Raw genomic sequence first — 21,166 nt, 5'->3', positions numbered from 1 at the left:
CAAAGGGGGATGTTTCTAGGTTTTGTAATAGGAGACATTCCTTACAGGTTATCAGAGGTGGAACTTGAACCCATGTTGAAGCACAAAGTCTGACATTGCATCTTGCAGTCCCCCATTTTCACAATAGTATGATCCCCACAACAGAAGGTACCTAATACTCAGTAGTTCTTCCAGAGCGCTAAGGCTCTTTAAAATTAGTTTTTAGCTGGTATACAATACGTGGTTTCATTATGACAATCTTAATATATCATTGTTCTTGGCATATATCAAACTACCTTTCTTATCCCTCCCTCTCCATTTGTCCCTTTGCTTCCCATAGAGTTAGTCCCCTCCCATTAGAAACCTTTCTCCCCCACAACAATGCCCCTTCTACTTACACACACAAACACACACACACACACACACACACACACACATTCTAGAAAGTAACTTGAAGGATTCTCTGATAGCCTAAAGCAAAATTCAGTTTTCAAACCAATCCAAAGGGTACCTGAAAATCAGTACTGCTGGGTTTTCCACTTGTGCGATTCCTTTTACAAAAAACAAAAATGCTAATAATAAGCAGAATCCCTTACCTGTGTCCCTTCCCCCTCAAAACAAACCAAGAAAGCCTTGCTGTCATCTACTCCCTAACTGCATTCCCACTGTCCTCACCATCTCAGGTAGAATCTTCTAGAATCACTCTTCCAGCCTCCCTTGCACTCTCTCCCTTGCTGAGTTACTCCAGGCCTCACAAAAGCCACCACAGACCTTCCATGTCCCCAGCATCTCAGCAGAGAAGAAAGCAATGAGCCTGGGCTTCTGGAACTTTTGATCTTACAGAGCAGACAACACGGTGTCAAACCAAAGCAGCAAACACAGCATATGCTGGGTGGGTCTGGGGAAAGAGGGATTATGGAGAGGTTACCAGGGATGGAATGTAGGGGTGGGTTGCAGCAACAAACAAAGGGAGCAGCAAGGAGAGGTGGACATCTGAGTAAAGGTATGGATAGGAGTCCAGTGAGTAGATGTGGGGAGGAGCTTTTCTTTGTTGTCTTTCTTCCCCTCTTGAGTATAAACTCCATGAAGTCAGGAATTCTTTCTTCACTGCCCTAGTCCAGGTATCTACAACAATGCCTAGCTCATGCCAAGCGATCAATGAATTTTAGGTAAATAAAAAATGAATGGGGTTATCTTCCAGGCTGGTCAAAACCAAGGGTTAGGGCTATAATCTAAATCTTACTTTAAATATCAAAGTATCTTTAATTAAAATCTGATTTTAGGAGAAAGAGCAAAGTGAGGACTGATGATAGTTTCTTGTTTTAGAGAGAGAGATTATATATATATATATATTCCATATATGATTGCATATAATATATGCAATGTATATATATATATATATATGAATTACAACTTCAGAATAATCAAATAAAGAACCAACAAGCAAAGAGCAGATCCTGTTGCAAATTGAGCATTGACTAGAAATGATCCTAGGATTTCCAAATGCAGAACGATTCAGCAAAAGGCTGTCAGTGCCGTGCCTTGCACAGTGTACACTTGGTAAGATGGATGACACCTATCTAGGAAGCCCCAGGCCGGTGTCACAATATTCCCTGGTGTGTTCTTCTGGCTACCCTAATACAGGTCTGGATGTCCAGAACACACAGTGTACGTCAACATCCTTGAATTTTAAGCTTCCTTATGAGTGACTCATCCCTTGGTGTTGGTGAATCTAAGGACACGGGTTGGTGCCCAAGAGTTGTTGATTCAGTTTCCTAGAAACACACTGCTCTTCAGACTTTCTGTCCCTTGGTCACACGCTTGAAAATTCTTGGCCATACAAGGGATGGAAGTGTGCCTAGGCATGTGCCTAAACACTGAAAGAAAGGCCAACTTGGAGTTCATGCTTCCCTGTGAAGGAAACCACAAGTGCTTGCAAGTGACTTTTTGTACAATGACAACATCAAACAGAAGCCTTGACATACCAATTCCCATCAGTGTCCCCTAAACCCACTATGCATCTCTTGGAAGAACAGGTAGTACCTGGATGGATATCACACCCATTGGAAGGTCAGCTGCAGGAGATACTCCCCCCCCAACATACTGTCCTCAGAAGCTAACACAAGCTGGCAAAGTCAGCTATGTGAGCTTCCTGGATGCTGCAGCATGCGACTTTATTGATGGTGAGTCTTACCATATTACAGGTAACATGAGCTCTGAAACCCTCTTGCCTCTCTGATTAGCCAGCAATGTCAAGTTGAAGCTGAAATCTCTTCACCTTAACCGTACAATGCGTAACCTCTGCAATACCCAACATCATTAAATTTTTAAAGGAGTGTGTTAGAGGAAGTCCCTTAATCCTTCAGTGATTGAGCTGGGGAAAAGAGCCTATGACGGGCAGCATTTACCTGAGCTGATATTAACTAGGGTTGGCTACTAATGGCTTTTCAACAGTCCCACTGTGTCCATGTTGCCATTTAAAAGAGGACATTCCATTCGGCCCTTGCTCTTTAACTGTCAACAGAGAAATTGAAAACTAATACATCATGAAGTATCGCAGTTTGTGTTATAGATAGATCTCGGTCCACGTCTCCCTTCTAGCAATTGAGCTGGGTTTAAACTAAGCCCTAAGACCCAGTTGACAAGAAGAAAACTTCGTTCCATGAATCAGCTAGATGTCTGTTATATCAAATAACCATCACTAATATATTTCCCACTGAATTTACCGGCCACTGAGGCAGAGCCCCTAGAAAGCACTCAGCATCCTTGCAACACCATGTTCAGTTTCATTCCTTCCTAAGGAATAAGATATCTGGTCCCTTACGTCCTTGTCCCTTTCTTTCCCAGGCCATAAGGCTTGGGTAGCTCTTCATCTTAAGAGGAATTCCCACCCAACGGTACATGGCTTTTCTAGTCTTTGTCTAAACAGTGAGTATCGAGCACGACACAGGTCACAGACCTTGTGACTGTGCTTCATACCTCTGAGAACCAAGATGGGCAATGGGACCATCTAATGAGGTTAGATGATTTGCCCACCCCAACCGAAGCAAAGACAAAGACAGACTTACAGCTCACTGATCCTGAAAACCTACTATGTTCTACTCGGTCACTCTAGCCTTCAGTCCAGGGGATGGGAAGCATGAGGGCGAATGCTAGGCTTTGCATGTAGTTTTAGTGGCTCCTCAACGATGCTTGTACGAGAGACTGCATCTTCTACATGACAGTGATGAGAGGTAGAAGAACCCTTGAGAAGTGAGACTTATTGGGAAGTAGCTAAGTCCCAGAGCATGCCCATGTTTGGGATGAGTGTGGTTCTCAAAGACCCCGGTCCATTCTTGTGAGAGCAAGTTGTCACAAGTAGAATAAGACGACTCAACTCTCTTTGACTTCCCACCTCACTATGCGATCTTTTCTGCACACATTCACTTCTGCCATTGGGTTGCCCTGAGGCCAGACAGATGAGACTACTTGATCTTAGATTTCGGCCTTCAAAAATGTGCGCTAGATAAACCCCTTCTCCTTATAAAGCTCCAAGTCTTGAGTGTTTTGATATAGCAACAGCAGACTGACTACCCCAGGAAGCAATGGACAAGATTATAAAATAATGATATATAGATAAAGAGGCCAAGCTACCATGCTGTAGCCTGAGAGGGAGGTTGGGTCCTTATCCCCTACTCCCTTCTCTTGAGAGATCTCCAAATGCTACAGAAAGCAACAGCTCGCCAGCTTGGGCGGTGTCTTTTCCAAGCACACTTGACTCGTTCCTGGTGTGAGGAGGTTCTGAGATTTATCTTGGGAAATGAGCCACAGCATGGTATGCCTGGAACTACACCACAACCACAGAGAATTCTTCATGGGCTGGGAATAGAAACAGAGAGACTACAGATGCATGAGGTTTACAGAAAGTAAGCTTAACTGATAGATGAAGAACGAAATAGCCTAGGTCCTCACTCAGCTGCCATCTGCAGGCCCAGGAACCACATGAGACTCAGAGGGGAGATCTGTAGAAAGCTCCAGTGAGGAGAGAAGGAAAGCACTGACCTCAGCCCAGTGCTGAGCAGTTTAGCTTATCCAAAGGGAGATGCAACAGAGAACAGAAGAAATAAATGGTTGCTAATGAGCAAAGCCTGCGACTTGGATGGTCAATGGATGACCCTTCTATAGGCATTCCCAATAGCAGGTGGTGCCTTGCTTTGCCTTCAATCTTTCATCTACACTCACCTTTGACATCAAGAAGATTCAAACTATCCTACTCAAAAACATTCTTCCTCACATTTTTTTCTTCACTCTATCCCCCAACACACACACCATCTTTCTCTACCCATCTTCTAAAGACTTGGCCACACTCCCTATTCTGCTTCTTCAGCTTCTCTTTACTGTGCAGCCTCCTAAATACTTCCCTGCCTCCTCCCCACTTCCACCCTATACTCTGAAACGACTATTCTTTTCCAGGTTACCAATGGCTAACTGCCAAATCCCCACAGTGCCCTGTTCATAGAACCCTTCCCTCTTGACGTTCTTTTCTCTGAATGTCGTCCTATTCTTCCAGAACCAGGTCTGTTTGAATACAATGCTCCCCAAAGCACATCTTTTGCCCTTTCCTCGTCCATGCATCCTCCCCTTGAACACCCTCTTCTTACCACTGAGAGGATAATGTGTTTTAAGGGCGTGTGTCCAGGCTGCCTTCCACGGAGCTCCTTTCACATTCTTTCTTCTGGATATGTCCCCCTGGAAGCCTTCAGTAACTCAACACATGCTCACTTACCCAACTCTGCCTGCCCCAAACTCGTAGTCCACTTCTTCACTCCTTTATCATCTCACCCGTCTGGGTATCTAGGTCATCGCTCAACTTTCCTTTGCTCAAAGTCATTCAGTTTAACTAATAGTATATCGGAAATATTCTAGATCATGTTTGTGCTTTCCAATGGCTCCTCTTTAATTTATATCCTTGCCTTCTCTCACAGCCTATAGCTACTGCCTACCTGATCCTTCTGACCAGTCTCTTCCTAAGCTCCTACTGGTGCCACCAGAATTACCTTTCTGGAAAATGAGGGCCACATCTGTTTACTGCAGAGAGAAATCTCTGCCGGCTGCTTGCTAACTACAGGACTGAGTTTAAGATCCTTCACATGTTACATAATTCTCCTCACTGTTTGTTACAAATTTTGCAGTCCACAACCAGTCCAACCTCCACTGTATTGGGCAGTGTGATTAGCAGCATCCCCATGACTGGTGAACACTGGAACCTACACTCTTCCTTCTCAGGTGCCCCTCTACCTGCACATGATTCCTCCTCTGCCTAGAACCCTCCACGCTCTCCTGAGACCTACATCCCCATCCATTCTCTAAGAACCAGTCAATCTCAGCTCTCTGTAGAGCCTTCTTGACACCTCTAAGCAAGTCTTTTACTGATAAACGTACCTATCTCTATAACCAATATGTCTTTATTGTTGTACAAGACACTAGAGACAAAGGGTTAAAACAACAGAAAGTTCCTTTCCCTCGTAAGTCTTGAGATATAGTGACAGGGAATATGAAACTATATGTAGATATTTATAGATACTTGAAATTGTGGCAAACACTGAAGATTATGAATCTCCCATAATAACACAGAACTCAGGGGCTTAGATAACCTGGAATTTCTCTTTGGCCAAATTGCTGTTTAATTTGATTTTTCAAGAGTCTGTGGTAGACTATTAATGTGTCTTTGTTTTGTTTTATTTATTTTTACATGCCTACCTATTGATTAAATGAATGATGTTATTAATGAGCCAACTGTTTGAGTCCATTTAATCTTAAATGGGAGAAACCTGCCCACAACTAAATAAGGTGAATTCATGGACCGTTCATGGACCGCCTGCAATGTCATTTTATTAAACACCAGTTTACAAAGACTGGATTCATGTACACACTTAATTTCTCTAAAACTGGCTGGAACTAGTTTTAAGGGAACAAAGAGTCTTGGCTACGGAGAGAGAAATAGCACAGCACAAGAATGTGTGGTTTCTGACACAACTAGCATTCCACACTCAGGTTTAGATCATCAGCCCAGCCAAGTGGCATCCCCCGAACAAGACGGATGACACTGCTTCTAGAAATGGGCCTCCGTGGGACACCGTGGGATCTTTTCTAGCCGGGACTGAGCTTTGTTTGAGAAACGGCAACGCCATCCAGAAGAAAACTTGGAAGGGGGTTATCCTAAGGACGGATGGACAGCTGCTAGTTGGTCCCAATGGAAGCTATGTCTGGAAGCCTCTGGATCTGATATTTAACAGTTCTGCTGCCAAGTGTGCAGACAGGCTCTCAGAACAAAAGTCACCACTGGAAACCCTGAGGACGTGGAGAAGAGAGATGGATGCTGGTCACCTCCTGTTCTTCCTCCTCTTTCTTCCAGGGGGAGGGACAACTATGCAAGCTGTCATTAGGGATTAATGCGGACAGCACGGTTCAGGGCAAGGATGGCTGAGGTGGCTTTGCGTTTGAATGTTTGTGGGTTAGTTTGATAAGCAGGAACGACAAGTATATTCCAGAAGCTCCTACACACACACAAACATTCAGGCAATAGCCAGGAAAAAAAAAAAAAAAAAAAAAACAGTCCTTGAAGAGCTCTGAGTACTACAACAGCTGCCTTAGGAAGGCTGCCTGAAAGCACAGGAATCCAGCAGGTGGGGACCTGTTTTCCAAGAGTTTGTTCTCTTGGAACTAAGAATTGTGACCTCACCAGGGTGTGAGCGCCGGGGCCCAAGCAGCAGATGTCCTGATTTTAGTGGAAAGGTCATCGAACCAGGGTCACCGGCTGGAGACGGCGCCCCAGCTTCTCTCTCTCCCCATAGCATAACGAGCAAATTCTATGAGCTTTGGTTTCCTCATATCTAAATGCAGGGGTAAATCAAAATTTTCGACCTTGGCCATTTTTAAAAAGGGTTGTAAAGGATCCATCCCTAATATGTACGAATGCCCTTTGAAGCTTGGAAGAGGATAAAGCTTTCACCACTAGAATTCTTTATAGCACTTCCTGTGAGCCATCTACATGCTTTGGGAATATTAAACCGAAGTGGCTCAAGGGGGCAGGGTTGGTTATCACCACATTTTAGAAAGGATAAATAGACACAGAGCAAGTGAACCCCTTGCCGGGAAAATAGTAAGGATGTGACCCCAGACACACTGGCTCCTGAGATTCCGCTCCTAACAACCACACAATGTTGGGTCTATATACAGCTCCAAAGAATATATTTGGGCTTTTTTTTTCATATAAAAGTCAGCAATCATGATACATAGTCCTATAGAGTATTCTATGGCTTACCAAAGGCCTGTGAGTTGATGTCCTAATTCTTATATAGCCCTGTACTGTTTAGCTTGTAGTAACTGAACACAAACTACACAAACTGTGAGGAGGACATCTCGACCGAGTAATTGCCTTCATCGGATTGGTTTGCAGGCATGACTGTGGAACACTGATGAGCATTCTTGATTGCTCAGTAATATATGAAAGAGCTCAGCCCACTCTGAGTGGTGCTATCCCTAGACAAATGGGTCTGGCCAGTATAAGAGAGCTAGCTGAGGGGTTGGAGAGATAACTCAACAGTTAACTGAACTAACTGGCTGCTCTTCCAGAGGACCGAGATTTGACTCCCGTCCCCACATAGCTGCTAACAACCATCTGTAACTCCAGTACCGGAGAATATGGCGCCCTCCTCTGGTTTCTGTGGGTACTGCACATACATCGTACACAAACATAGCATGCAAAACGACAGTATACATAAAAATAAATAATTTTTTTAAAAAAGAAGGAGTAGGAGGGAGGGAAGGAGGAAGAGAAGGAAGGAAGGAAGGAAGGAAGGAAGGAAGGAAGGAAGGAAGGAAGGAAGGAAGGAAGGAAGGAAGGAAGGAAAGAAGGAAGGAAGGAAGGAAAGAAGGAAAGGAAAGAAGGAAAGAATTGGAAAGCCAGGTGAACCAGCCAGTAAGCACTATTTATCCATGGTCTCTGCTATTTATATATTATGCTTTTAGAGAGATGAGTCACTTGTATCCAGAACATCTTTTAACAATAAGACATTACTGAAAGAAATTAAAATTACTTTCCCAGTTCTGGAGAGAGTCATGTCGTATCTAGACCATTCACACCCACCCTGCCTACTGCTCTCACCTATGGATACAGACCATTGAAATGGAATGGCCGGACAAACAGTGAAGCCTAGACAAAATAAAATCCACAAAAAGATGGGTGCGTGCCTCAGTTCAGCCAGCATGGTGTACAGACAAATGGGGAGGCCTCCTGTGAAGCACTAGGGTCTATGCAAAATTATCTCCACTGTTACCGATCCATTCTAGAGTCCGCCATTCCAGCATGGAATGGATGGGTCTTTCTGTTGACTCAGTGCCACTCTCAGTAAAAAGTGCCTTCAGATGAATAGTCCAGTCACACCCCAGTGTGAATGCTATTAGAAAACCTTTTGTGATTTGACAGTTAGTGAGGGAGTCTCCAGCCTGTACCTAGGGGAATTGGAAACGTAAAAGTCTCAAAATGGGTTTAGGGCAGAGGCCAAGCAAACTGCTGCTTAAAAGGACAGTACTGTAGTTGAATCCAGGCACTTAGCATGAGCGGAGTCCTGAGGGGAGATGAGGTGTGGGAACCCAGCAAAACCCAAGCCAGGAAGACAGGAGAGGACTTTCTGAGGTGCTCTTCCTTTCTGGGTATTTTCAAGCCCACCCCTGGTACTAACAGCTGCGCCCATATCCCTGTGAAGACAGTGGCTCCCGCTAGCAGGACACAACCACAGAGGGACTGTCTGCCACCCGGAGAAGAGGGCCAAGAGGAGAAAGAAGGAGGAAAGAGAGCCTCATGGGAGGAAATTCTAGATGGTTACGTTAAAAAGGATTTGTTCCACTGTCACAACCAGAAAACCAGCTCCCTCGGAGCCAGCTTGAGGGCAGGAAAGCTGGAAAAACTAGAGAAAGACACTGCCGAAGAGATACTCTGGGTAGCAGATGGGACAGGTGGGGCCATAAAAACCCACATTTGGGCTGTGATGAGGCAGAAATGCTGGGATGTGCACCGGACGCTCTAGTGCTGATGCCTGAAAGCGCCTTTCACCATCCTGACGGTTGAGAATAAGAATGGGCCTTAAATCCAGGCTACCAGAGGGCCCTCCTGTTCTTAGTTATGTCCAGCGACTGGTGTGGATTCCCCAGGTCTTGCAGCTTCTGAACACTGCACAAGCTTCCCTAACTCCCTGGTCACCTTTTTTTTTCACCTCTGGGCCCCTTTCTAGGGAGAAACATAAACTCTTCTACCCTAAGGATGGAAACCCTGAGCTGTGCCAACGTCAGTGACCCCTCAGGCTCAGGCTGTTCTGGAGCTCAAACAAAGACATATTGGGACCCTCCTGCTGAGAGGGGGCCGTTCCAGGGCCTAGGGGGAGCTGGCCTTAATCTGTTGCACAGTGAGCGACAACAATGTTAAGAATGAAAATATGGTTCGGGGGTATAGCCCCCAGGAGCCCAACATTTTAGTATTTAAAGGAACTTTAATGAGCTTAAGTGGCTAATCTCGAGTTCAGGAGGGGGTGTTTTGTTTTGTTTTGTTTTGAAAAATCCTTTTAAAGGCTCCTGAGGCTTGATAGCCAGGATTCTGAGTCCTGGAATGGCTGCCTCTAACTAAAAGGGCAGAAGGGGAAGTGAGGAGAAAGAATTGTCCCCAAAGAGCTTCTCACGCTGCTTCCAAATCTGGGCTGAGCTGTGAAGAGCGCCCTCCGTGAGGGAGAAGTACAGAGGCTGGGTCTCAAGTGCTGGCCTCCCATGCACAGCACTAGGATCAGGCCTCAGCCTCCCGAAAGAGAGAGAGAGGTGCCAAGAGAACCAGCAGCTTTGCACATGAGTGATACACAGATGTCCAACCACAACGCTGGCCCATCTTCCGACCAGCGACAGATTCTCCCATTTTACTGGGGACAGCACAGACCCAGGCACATCTCTGACTCACTGATATGCAGGACACAGGCTCCCGAGGGATCACCCAAGGAGTTGTGCCATGGAACTACACAGACCTGAGGCAAAGGTCCATGGCCAAGACACCAAGCTGAGGATGACTCGATTGCTCCATGGTAGGACAATTGTGCACAATGAAAGGCTAATTAGGAGGTTGGAGAGATAGTTCAGTGAGTAGAGGACTTCCAAACAGCCTTGAGAACCTGAGTTCAGGTTTCCCAGAAAACACATCAAAGCCCCCAGGCAGCTGTCCTGATCTATCACCCCAGTGTTGGAAAGGAAGAGACAGAGGCATCTATGGAACTCACTGGCCATCCAGCCTAGCAAACCAGCAAGCTCCCAGCTCAGTGAGAGACCCTGTCTCAAAAACGTAAAAATAATGAGCATTCAAGTCACTTGTGCATCTCTGGTCTCTGCACAAGCACATGCACACACACAAACACATGCATATGCCATCCCCACAGAGGGAGACAGAGACAGACAGAGAAATAAGGGGCTAACTGGGTTCTCCCAAGTGAGAAAACAGAGGATCCATGGGATAGCAGGGACCAGGGGAGGTGAGGCAGTTGGTGGTGGGGGTTTAAATCATATGTAATGCTTACAAAAGCCATGTTAATAAAGCTCTTACAGGGCACAGGGAAGTGGAAGGCAGAAGGGCACGAAACAGACGTGAGTCTCAATATAGCCTGTGGTCCATTCCCAGCCAGACCGGAAGATTACAATATTTTTTTTATATGGACAGGATTTATTGGAGGAGTCAGAAAGCACAGTCCAATCCGCAGTGGCCAGATATCTCTCAGAGCTCATCCGTTATGTGAGACCAATGACAAACCACAAGTATGGTGGTGCGGAGAGACGCTGGAAGCCCAAAGAGTCAGCAAAGCCAGACGTAGTTGCCGTTCTCCAAAAATAGGATCCCCTAAACTAGAGTTCTGAAAAACTGGACGAGACCAGAGTCTTCCATGTGACTCCAGTTAGGGGACTGGGAAAAGCACAGTCTGCTTTGTATTTTTAGTTGTTAGATCACTACAGCGCAGTGATGGAGACCTCGCAAGGTTTCATTAAGTTCTGTCTGACCCGTACCTGGCAGCCAAGTATATGCTCTGTGGAAGACGCCGTTGTCCTGCTCACCACCAAGAAAAAATAGCACAGGGGTGAACTCTTAAATCCCTTTCTAACTTCACAGATGGGATTATTGTGACAGGTGAAAGTAGGGAACGGGTAGGGAACGGATGAGGGCTTTGTTTTATTCCTCACATAATATCTCCCCCAATACTTCAGGGTTTCTGCGGTGCTCCGACTGCATCTGCTATCTAGAGCCAAGAGAAACTTAATCCCGGCCCTAAGACTCATTTTATTTATTTTTCGGTCGTGTGAAAGCAAACATGTAGCGAGGTTACAGTGTTTACACCTCCCTCTTAGCCCACACAGCGGTAATCCTCCTACTAATTAATGCCAGGGCCGCAGCAATCTCGCTCATCTCGTCTTGGTTAAAAAATATAGAGGCGGATCGCTGTGGTTTTACGGAAATAGCAAGCTGACATTTGGAAGGTGTCTGCAAGACTGTAGAGTGGGTTTCACTTAAGAGATGACAAAGAGACACAAAGCTGCCAGCAACACTGGCTGGGGATAACATGACTAATTCTAATTGTGGACTAAATGCTCCGTGTCCTGGTGGACTAAGGGACTAAGGAGGAAACGTAAGTCCTCAAGAGCACCAGAAGAGATACCCTCTCTATCCTTGACAACAGACCATTGGAAAGGACATGAGGGGTGGCCCTGTGGCATCCTGAAAATCACCATCTTCCCCTGACTGAGTATGGAAAAGCCACCATAGGCAACAGCACTGTCCCAGGGGTCCTGAGGGACTCTCGGGAGGACAAGCAGTGTGCTCCCACGTAGGTTCTCAGTCTGGCTGAAATGAAAACCAGGGTCCCCACTGCAAAACCTCTACTCAGGGCTCCCCACCCAAAATGGCCCAAGGCCCTCTTTATCTCGCTCTGAGTGACGTTATTAAAACGTGCCATGCTGAAGACAAGAGGGCCAGTTTAAAACAAAAACAAAAACCTAAGTCAAAGAGGTTTATTTTTTAAATAAAAAAAAATAATAGTAAAACAGCTAAAGTTTCATAGGACCAATATTACAAAAAATCCTTTTAAAACTAGACAAATGTGTCTGGTTTATTTTTAAATCTCCCAAAGATGTATCTTTTAGGATTGTACAACTGTACTTAATAATCCAGTCCACGTGACTCTATATTGATTGTTTTGACTTTGGTAATGTACGAGAATCACACTTTGTGGTGTGTATTTAATCTAAGATGTTATTAAAATTTTTGTTCGTATAATAAATGAATGTTAAGATCTTTGTTTTTCTTACTTTCAAATAATTTATTTGAAGGGGGGAGGGGATGTGATTAAATCAATGTAGCTGTTCTTAGTAACGAAAGTATCCTATCATAACGTTCACAAAACTTCATAAGATTAAAGATAAGGAACCAGGGATAGCCCTCCCTGGCAATGAATTAGTCTTGGCTGAGGCAAACATGGCAAATAAAATGCAAGTCAAACAATTAGCTACAGGAATAGCTCTCGTCACTGAACTCCGGGTACTGACCGTCACTTCCATGTGGAGGACCAAGGTCTCAGAACTCTAAGCAACGTAACCAGTCTGGATAAACCACTTTTCATAATGCGTTCCATTCAAGTAAGGATCAAAAGAGCCTCAGAGCCAACCTCGGCCCCAACTCCCAGAACACTATAAAGGCCTAAACTACCTACCTAATTTCAATGTTTTCAGTCTTAGATTCCAAGCAAGTCTTATTCTTGGACTGATATGCATATAAGAAGAAAACAGCTCTAAACAAGAAATATTTTCACCCTCTAAAATTAAAACAAAGAGAGAGAGAATGTTGCATAAACACAGCGATGACTGTGGACTACGCTCCTTGTGAACTAAACCCCTACAATTGAATGCAGACAAAAATTATTACCTAGCTGTGTTTGATTTTTATATTCCTTAATATGTCATTGTGCCAGGAGCCAGGCCAAACAAAAGGGTTTCATCTGCGGGTTCCTTTTATGAAAAACTGCATGCCCAGTTTTGATCTCCAAGAAATGACACAGTAATAATGATGATGATGATGATGATGATGATGATGATGATGATGGTGATAATAGAAAAACCCAAGCTAACTCCTCCATACCACCTCCTGCACCACTTTGATAGAATGCATGGTTTTATTGCCAGTATAGAGCATGCCCTAAGTCTTTCTCAGCTGGGGCTGACAAGCCTCAGGCCAAAAGAAAGAGACAAAGAACACTGTAGTAGGGTGACATCTACTTTCCCCCACGTCTGTCCCTTTCTATGGACAGACAACTGATGTGCTCCAGAAGGCAGAGAAGAAAGCCTGAGCAGGCCTTCAGAGGAAAGGGTTCCTCAAGCTGTGATCCGCTGACGTGTGGGGAGTTAGCGCACTGCGAGAACAGCTCTGATGACAGCAACCCTACCCCACGATGTCTAAAACAATCCAAGTGATAATGATAAACTTCACATGTGAGGAGAGAAGGCCCTGCCTGACCCGCCAGCCACCAGGCACATGAAAGAAGCAATATAAACTTGATTTAAAAGTGGGACGCTATCCAGAAGGCTCAATTATCTATCAAATTGCCACGTTTCCCTGATCCTACCATTCTCTGTCTCCCACTCGGGCATGGCTACAGTAGTTGCTTGGACAGACAAAACTAGGAACTAGCCAGATCACAGAAGGCTCACTGAAATAGGGAACAACAGTTACATAAATAGAAGTCTTCCAGGCTGGAAAACATTTTGGTTGTCTGCTAACTTAAATGCCGAAGCAAACTGAACCCATTCTTGAAATATCCACCCCTTTACTACCTCAAGTGCTCTGTCTCCAAGCCCAGCCCCATCCATCCCACCAGTGCTGTCTTTTCTTAGAACCAGTGTCTTTTTTTTTTCTTCAGTGACACCGTGAGCAAGTGACCCCCAGTGCTTGATTTCTGGCTGTTCATAAATCTCCATTCTACACTCTGGCCTTGAATGCTTGTTGTTTTGGATATCTGAAAAATAAAGTATTCCTAGGGGGGCCATGGTGGTTGAGGCCAATACTTAGGAAAACATCCTGAGGTTTCAAATGAACAATCTTGTCCAAGATGCCACCATCAATCCACTGCCTCCATGAGAAAGAAGTTGAAGTTTCACATCGGGGAACTGAAAAGAACTCGTTGACACAATGGAATTTTGGCTTCTTTAAGCAACTTGTACTGGAGTGGCTCTCTGACAATTTCATACACAGAGCAAGTGATTCTGGTTACTGTGGCCCCCCTACTCTCCCCAGTCTCCTGCTTATTTCCACCCTGTCCCTTCCCCAACACATCCCACTTTATTTAAGTGAAGGCCTGACGTGACACCAGGGATACACAGGTAATAATTCAAATACAAATCTAGAATTTCCAATTATCCAGGAATGTACACAAATGGCATAAATAAATGTGATGACCTCTGATGCTAACACAGTGTTCATGGTAGTCACTAGAGAGTGGACATCAGCTATGTATTCATTCACTGTTATGAAACACATGTAGGTGTAACACTTAAGCTTTACAGATTCGAGGGACCAACGTCCTGTCTAATCCCCTTTCTATCAAGTGCACTAGAGTGTGCCACCATTGCTCTCTGGCACCTAACACACATCTGATTTCTCCTCTCCATTTACCTTGCCTGGGACCTTAGTATTGAAGAAACACATCCGGGGAGAGGGGATTACCACTGCAACAATAGGGAAACCGCTTTCTGTGAGTTTACAGTTGAGCTGTCCCCTCCGGGATAAACATGTGGCCACTCCAGATAGCTTCTAGTGGATACCTAGTCCTGCACAAATGAGGAAAGCTTTTCAGGAAACCCTTGCTGGTCCCAGTAAAATAGATGGGAAACCTGCCAGGCTAAAAACCTCCTGCCATCAGGCTCCAAGAATTTTCCAATTATTCTTTCCTCGTCGAAAGTAGGGTTTTACATCTAGAAGCTCCAATAAAGACTGTTGAATAAAGGAATTTTTCCTGAGCCCAACTTGAAGAGAAGAAAAAGAAGAAGAAGAAGAAGAAGAAGAAGAAGAAGAAGAAGAAGAAGAAGAAGAAGAAGAAGAAGAAGAAGAGGAGGAGGAGGAGGAGGAGGAGGAGGAGGAGGAGGAGGAGGAGGAGGAGGAGGAGGAGGAGGAGGAGGAGGAAAATAATCAAGTCTTCACTTCCTCCCACAACAAGTGTCTTAAGAATAATATTAAATATTAAAATCCTGGTTTGTTGAGAGGAGAGTTGGATTGAGATGGGGAACAGAGGAGAGATGGAATGTAAAGGAGGAATAAATGAATCTCAAACAGCCGCCACAGCTTGCCCTGGGACTGTGCTCAGAGCTAAGCAGTTTCAAGCAAACCGATTTTGGATATCCATGTGCCCGTAAATGCTTTTAAATTAAAATTTTAAAAAAAATAAACTTTCAGTGTCACACCAACACCTCTTTGAACAATGTAGCTCACACCCTCTATAAAATCTTGATTCTGACCAACAGCTGGCAAGTTGATCCCTGCAATTTTCTCTTCTCAGAAATAGCTTTGTGAGGGGAGAGCTGACCCTCTCGGGCTAATAAGCCCAAACCTCGCCAAACCTGGAGGGCTGAAATGGAAGGGATATTGTTCTGTTAAGTACTTTACAGCAACTGTTTCTTCTCCTCTTGACACAGCCTGACTTCCTTAAAGAAGATTTGACTGGCCAGACAGCTGTGTTGACCCTTGGGCCCTCTTTGATTCATGATTTTCTTTTTTAACAAACAGAATAGAGAAAAATCACAACCCAAATCCTCCCCTAAGCCCCAATGCTTTTGAATTTGCTAGTGTTGTGCCTGAAGGATGTGGATCTTTCTCTAATCTATAAGCAGAAAGATAAAGATTGGGCTCACACAATACCAAAACCTGTCCGCGAAAAGCAAGAGAAGAGGAGGGGGAAAAAGCGAGCAGTCACCAGGCTTTCTCTACTTGAAGTTGTATAGACCAAATCCGCTTAATTACCTAAAAATCACAGACACCAGCATTGGGTTTTTTTCTTTCTTTCAGAACTGTTTACCATAAAGACCAGGGGGAGTTTTGAGTCTTTGCTGATTTCTGTATTTTTCAACTCATGTAAATAAAAGCATGTATTTATTTTATTTTAGGTTCTGGGAAAAAAAAAAAAAAAGGAAAGCATTTCTGAGACAACAGAGAGACCGGGTGTTTTCTCCACATGAAGGTAAAAGTCAAGCATTTTATGTCGAGCAAGAGTACTAAGTAGGAGAGAGGAATGTTCTGGTAATGGTGGTGGTGGTAGTGGTGATGATGATGTTGGGGGTGAGGGTGGCAGCGTCGGCAGTGGAGAAGTCTAACTTGGTCCATTTTTTCATTGAACCTGACAGCCCAGATGATTTGAAACAAGAAACCCCTGTTCTTCCTTCCCGGTGTTTTATGTTTTGATAGGCAACCGTCCTTTACACTTCCTTTCACTGTGTGTCCTAATGAAATCATAGCGACTAGGTTTCCCACACTGACCTTCCTCTTCCTCGGTGCACACACGCATGCACACACAATCAACATATTGGAGCCCTAGTGAAAGAAAAAAAAAAAAAAAGCCAGACGAGCTCTGAGCCACTTGTCTTTCTGTCTAGCCCTCCCCAATCCTACGAATCCAATGTCCTTATATATTGGCCAATGTTGCAAGGCAAGTTTCCTCTCCTTACTTCGCAGGGCTCCTCCTGGCTTGTCCTTTGACACCACACCTACCACACCACAATCCTCAAGGTATTTCAGAAATCCAGATTGGGAAAAGAACCGCTCTCCCCATTACCTGCCCCCCACTTCTGCATGTTGATGTCAGAATCGAACAAGCTGCCCCGCAGACAGCATCCCTAGTCTAAAACCGGGTGGAGACGCCGCAGGAGCTTTAGGTCAATTTCCCTCTAGCCTGGTAGCTCCCGAAAACCCGAGGAAGGAGTTACTAGAAACGCAAAGCGACGGTGCAGGGCAGGAAAGCCATTTCCATACCTGATTTGATCAAGCCCAAGAGAAAAATGTGCCCAGGGGACAGAAACCACTGGATCCATACCCCCTGATGGGCACAAACCCCAAAGCGGTGCAAATTCTTGCGTAAGATGAAATGGGAAAAGGTTCGCTAGTCACTAGCGCCCCGGGCAAAGTGATCTCTGGAAATGACTGGGCCAGGGTTGAGGAACTAGAAATAATTGGAAAATACGTTCGCGACAAAAAACAAAAACAAAAAAAACCACGCATTGCGGCTCTCCTGGACTCCAAGCTGTGCGTCCGGATGGTACCGGGGACGTGTACCGAATGCGGGTGCGCGAGATTTACTGGCCTTTCCTACGGGTGTCTCTTTGCACCTTGCAAAAGGCGGAGAGGGTGCAGGAGGGCACAGTCCCCAGCGCACACAGGGGCAGGTGAGCGGGCGCGCTCCCGCGACGCAGGCACTTACTTCTCGTAGTGGTACTTGCAGTAGAGCTTCTTGTCCCGGTAGAAGCAGGTGGTCTCCAGGGGCTCTTTGCAAGAGGCGCACTGCACGCATTGCTCGTGCCAGAAGCTGTCGTTGAGCCTCAGCAGAAACCTGTCCGAGATGACCCGCTGACAGCCCTCGCAGACAGACTTGGGGCTCACCGCTCTGCCTACAAAAGCAACAGATGTCGCCGGTGAGCTACACCGGCAGCTAACCCCCGGCTAAACCCGCTCTCCGGCCAAACCCGCTCTCGATCGGATTAGACTCACAGATTTACCCCCGGGCCTTGAAACCTCGGGAAGTTCCCCCAGATGATCAGATATTTCGAAAAAAATCAAACCAAGTGGCAATGACGTTACTAATAAATAAAGACTGAGTGGCGAGGTATAAATTCTAGCGAGGGAGGGGCTGAAGTCAATAAATGGCCTTAATTATTAGACCCAGGTACCATTGTGAGCTTTCACTGATCTTTTAAATTAGATTACATATAAATGTGTGCTCCCAGGACTCTCAAGTCGTCATTAATCAATCATTAAATCACTGTATTTCTGTCTTTGACTACGTTTAAATGATCGATAATAATTTGCTTGCAACTGCGTTCTATTTTTAAAGGAAAATTAGCATTTTTCTCTTTTCTTCACGAAAGTCGGCCCGCGGGTGCAGAAAAATATCACCTCTCCCCAGGCAAGCTCAGTGTTGTTCAAACTAGTGAGTGAGTCTCCTAGGTCTGGTTTGGCGTGCAAATTGCAGGTGGCTTTTTATAATTAGGAAACGTCAAGATGGGGAAAAAATAATAGTCGAACGCAGAGACCCAGCCAGAGAAGGATGCCGGACAGAGAATTCTAGATCTCCTGTGCTCAGAAGCGCTGCGTGGAGCAGCAAACCTCTTAGCCCAGTCGAAGAATCCTCTGTGCCCTACCCTTTGACCTTTTTGACTTTTTCCCTTCGGATCTTGTTCGAGTGAGGGCCTCCCCCCAACCCCAACACGCAAGGGAGAAATACTTGGCCGCCTTTGTTGACACTTCACAACCGTTTAAAGAAGCCCTTGTCCCACAAGAACACTCTTGTCCGTGCTGTCCCAAAGGAATGATCCTTCTCCATACCGCGACACTAATCTCACTTTCTGCTTTGGAGAACAGCTGCCCGCTTGTAAGCCGGACAGGTCGTTTTGTGTGGTGGGAAGCCAGCAAGAAGGGCTGGGGAAAGACGTGGTCGTTCTCAATTACACGTTTCTCTTGTCTTGGTCTCAGCATCCCAGGCCGCCATCCTAAAATTGGGGCAAACGTGGGTCGCGCAGTGCGGGGAACCCAACCTGGTGCGCCTAAGTCTGCACACAGGCTCTGGCCTGGGTCTCCCTTCTTGCTTCCGGGAGAAGATCCCCGGACAATTTGGAAAAGGGGGTTGGCAGAAGGGGGCATGGGTTTCTCAATGTCGTTTCCTCTGGACTGTTGGGGTGGAGTGGGCGGCTTCTCTCTGGATATCGTTTCTATAATCGAAAAATATCAGCCCCACTCCAATGGTTCTAAAGGTGGGGAAAGAGGCAAAGGTTTAAATAAAATAAAAATCTCTCCTTAAGAAAGAAGAGGGAAAAAATAAGAGAGAAAGAAAACAAAACAAAACAAACAAGCAAAAACAAAAACAAAAACAAAACAAAACAAAACACTTTTTCTCCAAACTGGAAAATTCCAAAGACAGAGTTGAAGAGACACTACCAAAACAAGCATTGCCGGTCTGAGCTCTGAAAGACCTCGGTGTGACTCTTCTGAATCTCTCTATTCTCTGTTCCTTCGTGGTGGCTGGGTTGGGGGTAGAGGGATACCAAGCTTGTGGAACTAGGATCCGGCTTCAGTTAATTAAAGACCAGGCAAGGGCCCCGCCGCGCAAGCTAATCCCAGCGCAGCGCTGCCCACCAGCCCGGAAAAGCCTCTTGGCCATGCCCAATACTAAAATTGGGGCTGCAGTTGGTGAGGGAAGAGAACTTGGGCGCTTTGGGCCTCGGACATCTCATGCAAGGAAGGGGTCTCTGAGAAACCGGTGGCATTTATGAGCCGTCGATCAGCTCCATGATTAAAAATCTAGCCCTGGGTATTATTAATCACTTGCCACTCAAATGCCTTGTGAACATACTCGCCCGCCCCTCAAGTCTTTGGGGAATTCGATGTTGAGCTCCTGAAGCCTGAGGAGGTTTGCTGGTAGTATTTGGGTAGGCACGACGCAAAAGGACTGATGGACACGGAAAGACAGAGAGTTTGGGCGCCTCTGTGTGCAAGAAGAGGGTGCTAATCTGGTCGCCTAGCCCAGTACCAGAAAGCTAACTTCCAGAGCTCTCGGCCGAGCCGCAGGAGGATGCGCTAGGGCGCGTGGCCGTTGAACACTTACCCAGCAAAGAGGAGAAGGAGGCCGAGGTCTCAATCGCACTTTGAAAGTTCTCTTCCATCTTCAGGCCGTCCAACATGTTCGGGTTGAGCCAGGAGGAGCTGCAGAGCGGAGAAATGGTTGAGTCTAGCTTCCGTGCCTGCTGGGACTCCGTACGCTCCGTTGCCACTCTCCTGAGGAAGGACAGAAGGAGTGTCCAGGGCGACAAGAATGAGCCTAGAGGGTAGAGTTCAGCCAAGGGAAATGTGAGGTGGGAGGAGAGAGAAGAGCCAGGGCGAACTGCTCGGACGGCTCTGATTTCACTTGAAGTCAACGCGTTATGTACTAAGGCCTCCGCCCCCTAACTGCGTTCTCCTAACCCCCACCCCCACCCTTGTCCCCAGGTTTCCCACTCCAAGACCGACTCCGCCCACCCTATACTAATGTGACCCCTAGGGATCCCTCTACTAGAACTACGGTACTAGTTCTGAGGGGTACGGTGTGTGATGGGTTGGGGGTGCGCCTGCTCTCAGAGCCAGGGCCAAGCAGACAGGACCAACAAGATATTCCCGTGGCACCGCCACTCACTTTCGACCCTCACCTGTCTTGGGTTGGAGAGAGGCAGAGTAAGGGACAGGGAGACCGTCCTGCCTGCTTCCGTACTCCTGGCGCTGCGCTCTGCTGGGGGGTGGGGGAGCACGCGGGAGTAGGCGTGCGGGGCGCGCAGGGAGGTCCTCCCGCTGGTCGGCCAGTGCTGGGAACGTCTGCAGGAGCAAAGGAGTCGCCTTGGGGAGGAGCCGCGACTGGCCCGGCTCACTCTTGGATGCATTTCAAATCAACTTTCAGAAACACGCCCGCCCGAGCCGAGCCGGAGCCTAAGGAACCCCGCAGCCCTCCTTACCTGATGGGCGAGCTCGCTCCCGGCGTCGGGAGCGGCGCGAAGTGCCCGGGAGGCTCCGGGCAGCCTTGGCGGAGGGAGGTGGCGCTCCCGAGGCTGCAGCCGGAGCAGCCGCCCGGACTCCGGCGCGCCCGGGAGAGAGCAGGAGGGACCGCTGGCCCCCGGTTCTGCTCCTAGGCGCGCCGGAGTCGGGCCGGGCCGTGGCCGCAAGCCGCAGATCTTTCTTGGGACGTCCCGCCAACCCGCGCCGCTCTGCGACCGGGAAGGGGAAGCCAGGCGGCTGATCCAAGATCGGAGGGGAAACCCGAGGCCCAGGGTCCTGGGTGCAAAGTCCGCCCTGCTTTCTTCTCCGAGGCAGCTCCGGCGGTTTCTGACAGCGGCCGCTGGCTGCGTGCGCGGCCCG

The 21,166-nt window shown here is 46.7% G+C and overlaps 1 protein-coding gene across 2 annotated transcripts in view; it reads right to left on the bottom strand.

Moving 5' to 3' along the window:
* Window positions 1-20,534, bottom strand: part of Lmx1a (LIM homeobox transcription factor 1 alpha) — a 152,657-nt gene extending 132,123 nt beyond the window's left edge. Inside the window, exons 1-3 of one of the 2 annotated variants that reach the window (XM_032915584.1) lie at window positions 20,467-20,534; window positions 19,890-19,987; window positions 17,493-17,679 (exon numbers count right to left, since the gene is read on the bottom strand). In XM_032915584.1, the coding sequence (XP_032771475.1) occupies window positions 17,493-17,679; window positions 19,890-19,965 (263 nt within the window). In that variant the 5' untranslated portion in view covers window positions 19,966-19,987; window positions 20,467-20,534. Of the gene's footprint in view, window positions 1-17,492; window positions 17,680-19,889; window positions 20,060-20,466 lie in introns of both variants that reach the window. The other variant, XM_032915583.1, reaches the window with a different exon arrangement.
* Between the last annotated feature and the right edge of the window lie 632 nt (window positions 20,535-21,166).

The sequence above is a fragment of the Rattus rattus genome, chromosome 10, assembly GCF_011064425.1.
Source record: "Rattus rattus isolate New Zealand chromosome 10, Rrattus_CSIRO_v1, whole genome shotgun sequence".
In the NCBI taxonomy this organism is placed as follows: domain Eukaryota; kingdom Metazoa; phylum Chordata; class Mammalia; order Rodentia; family Muridae; genus Rattus; species Rattus rattus.
Note: the sequence above shows the minus strand (reverse complement) of the source record. Positions and strands in the feature narration are given on the sequence as shown.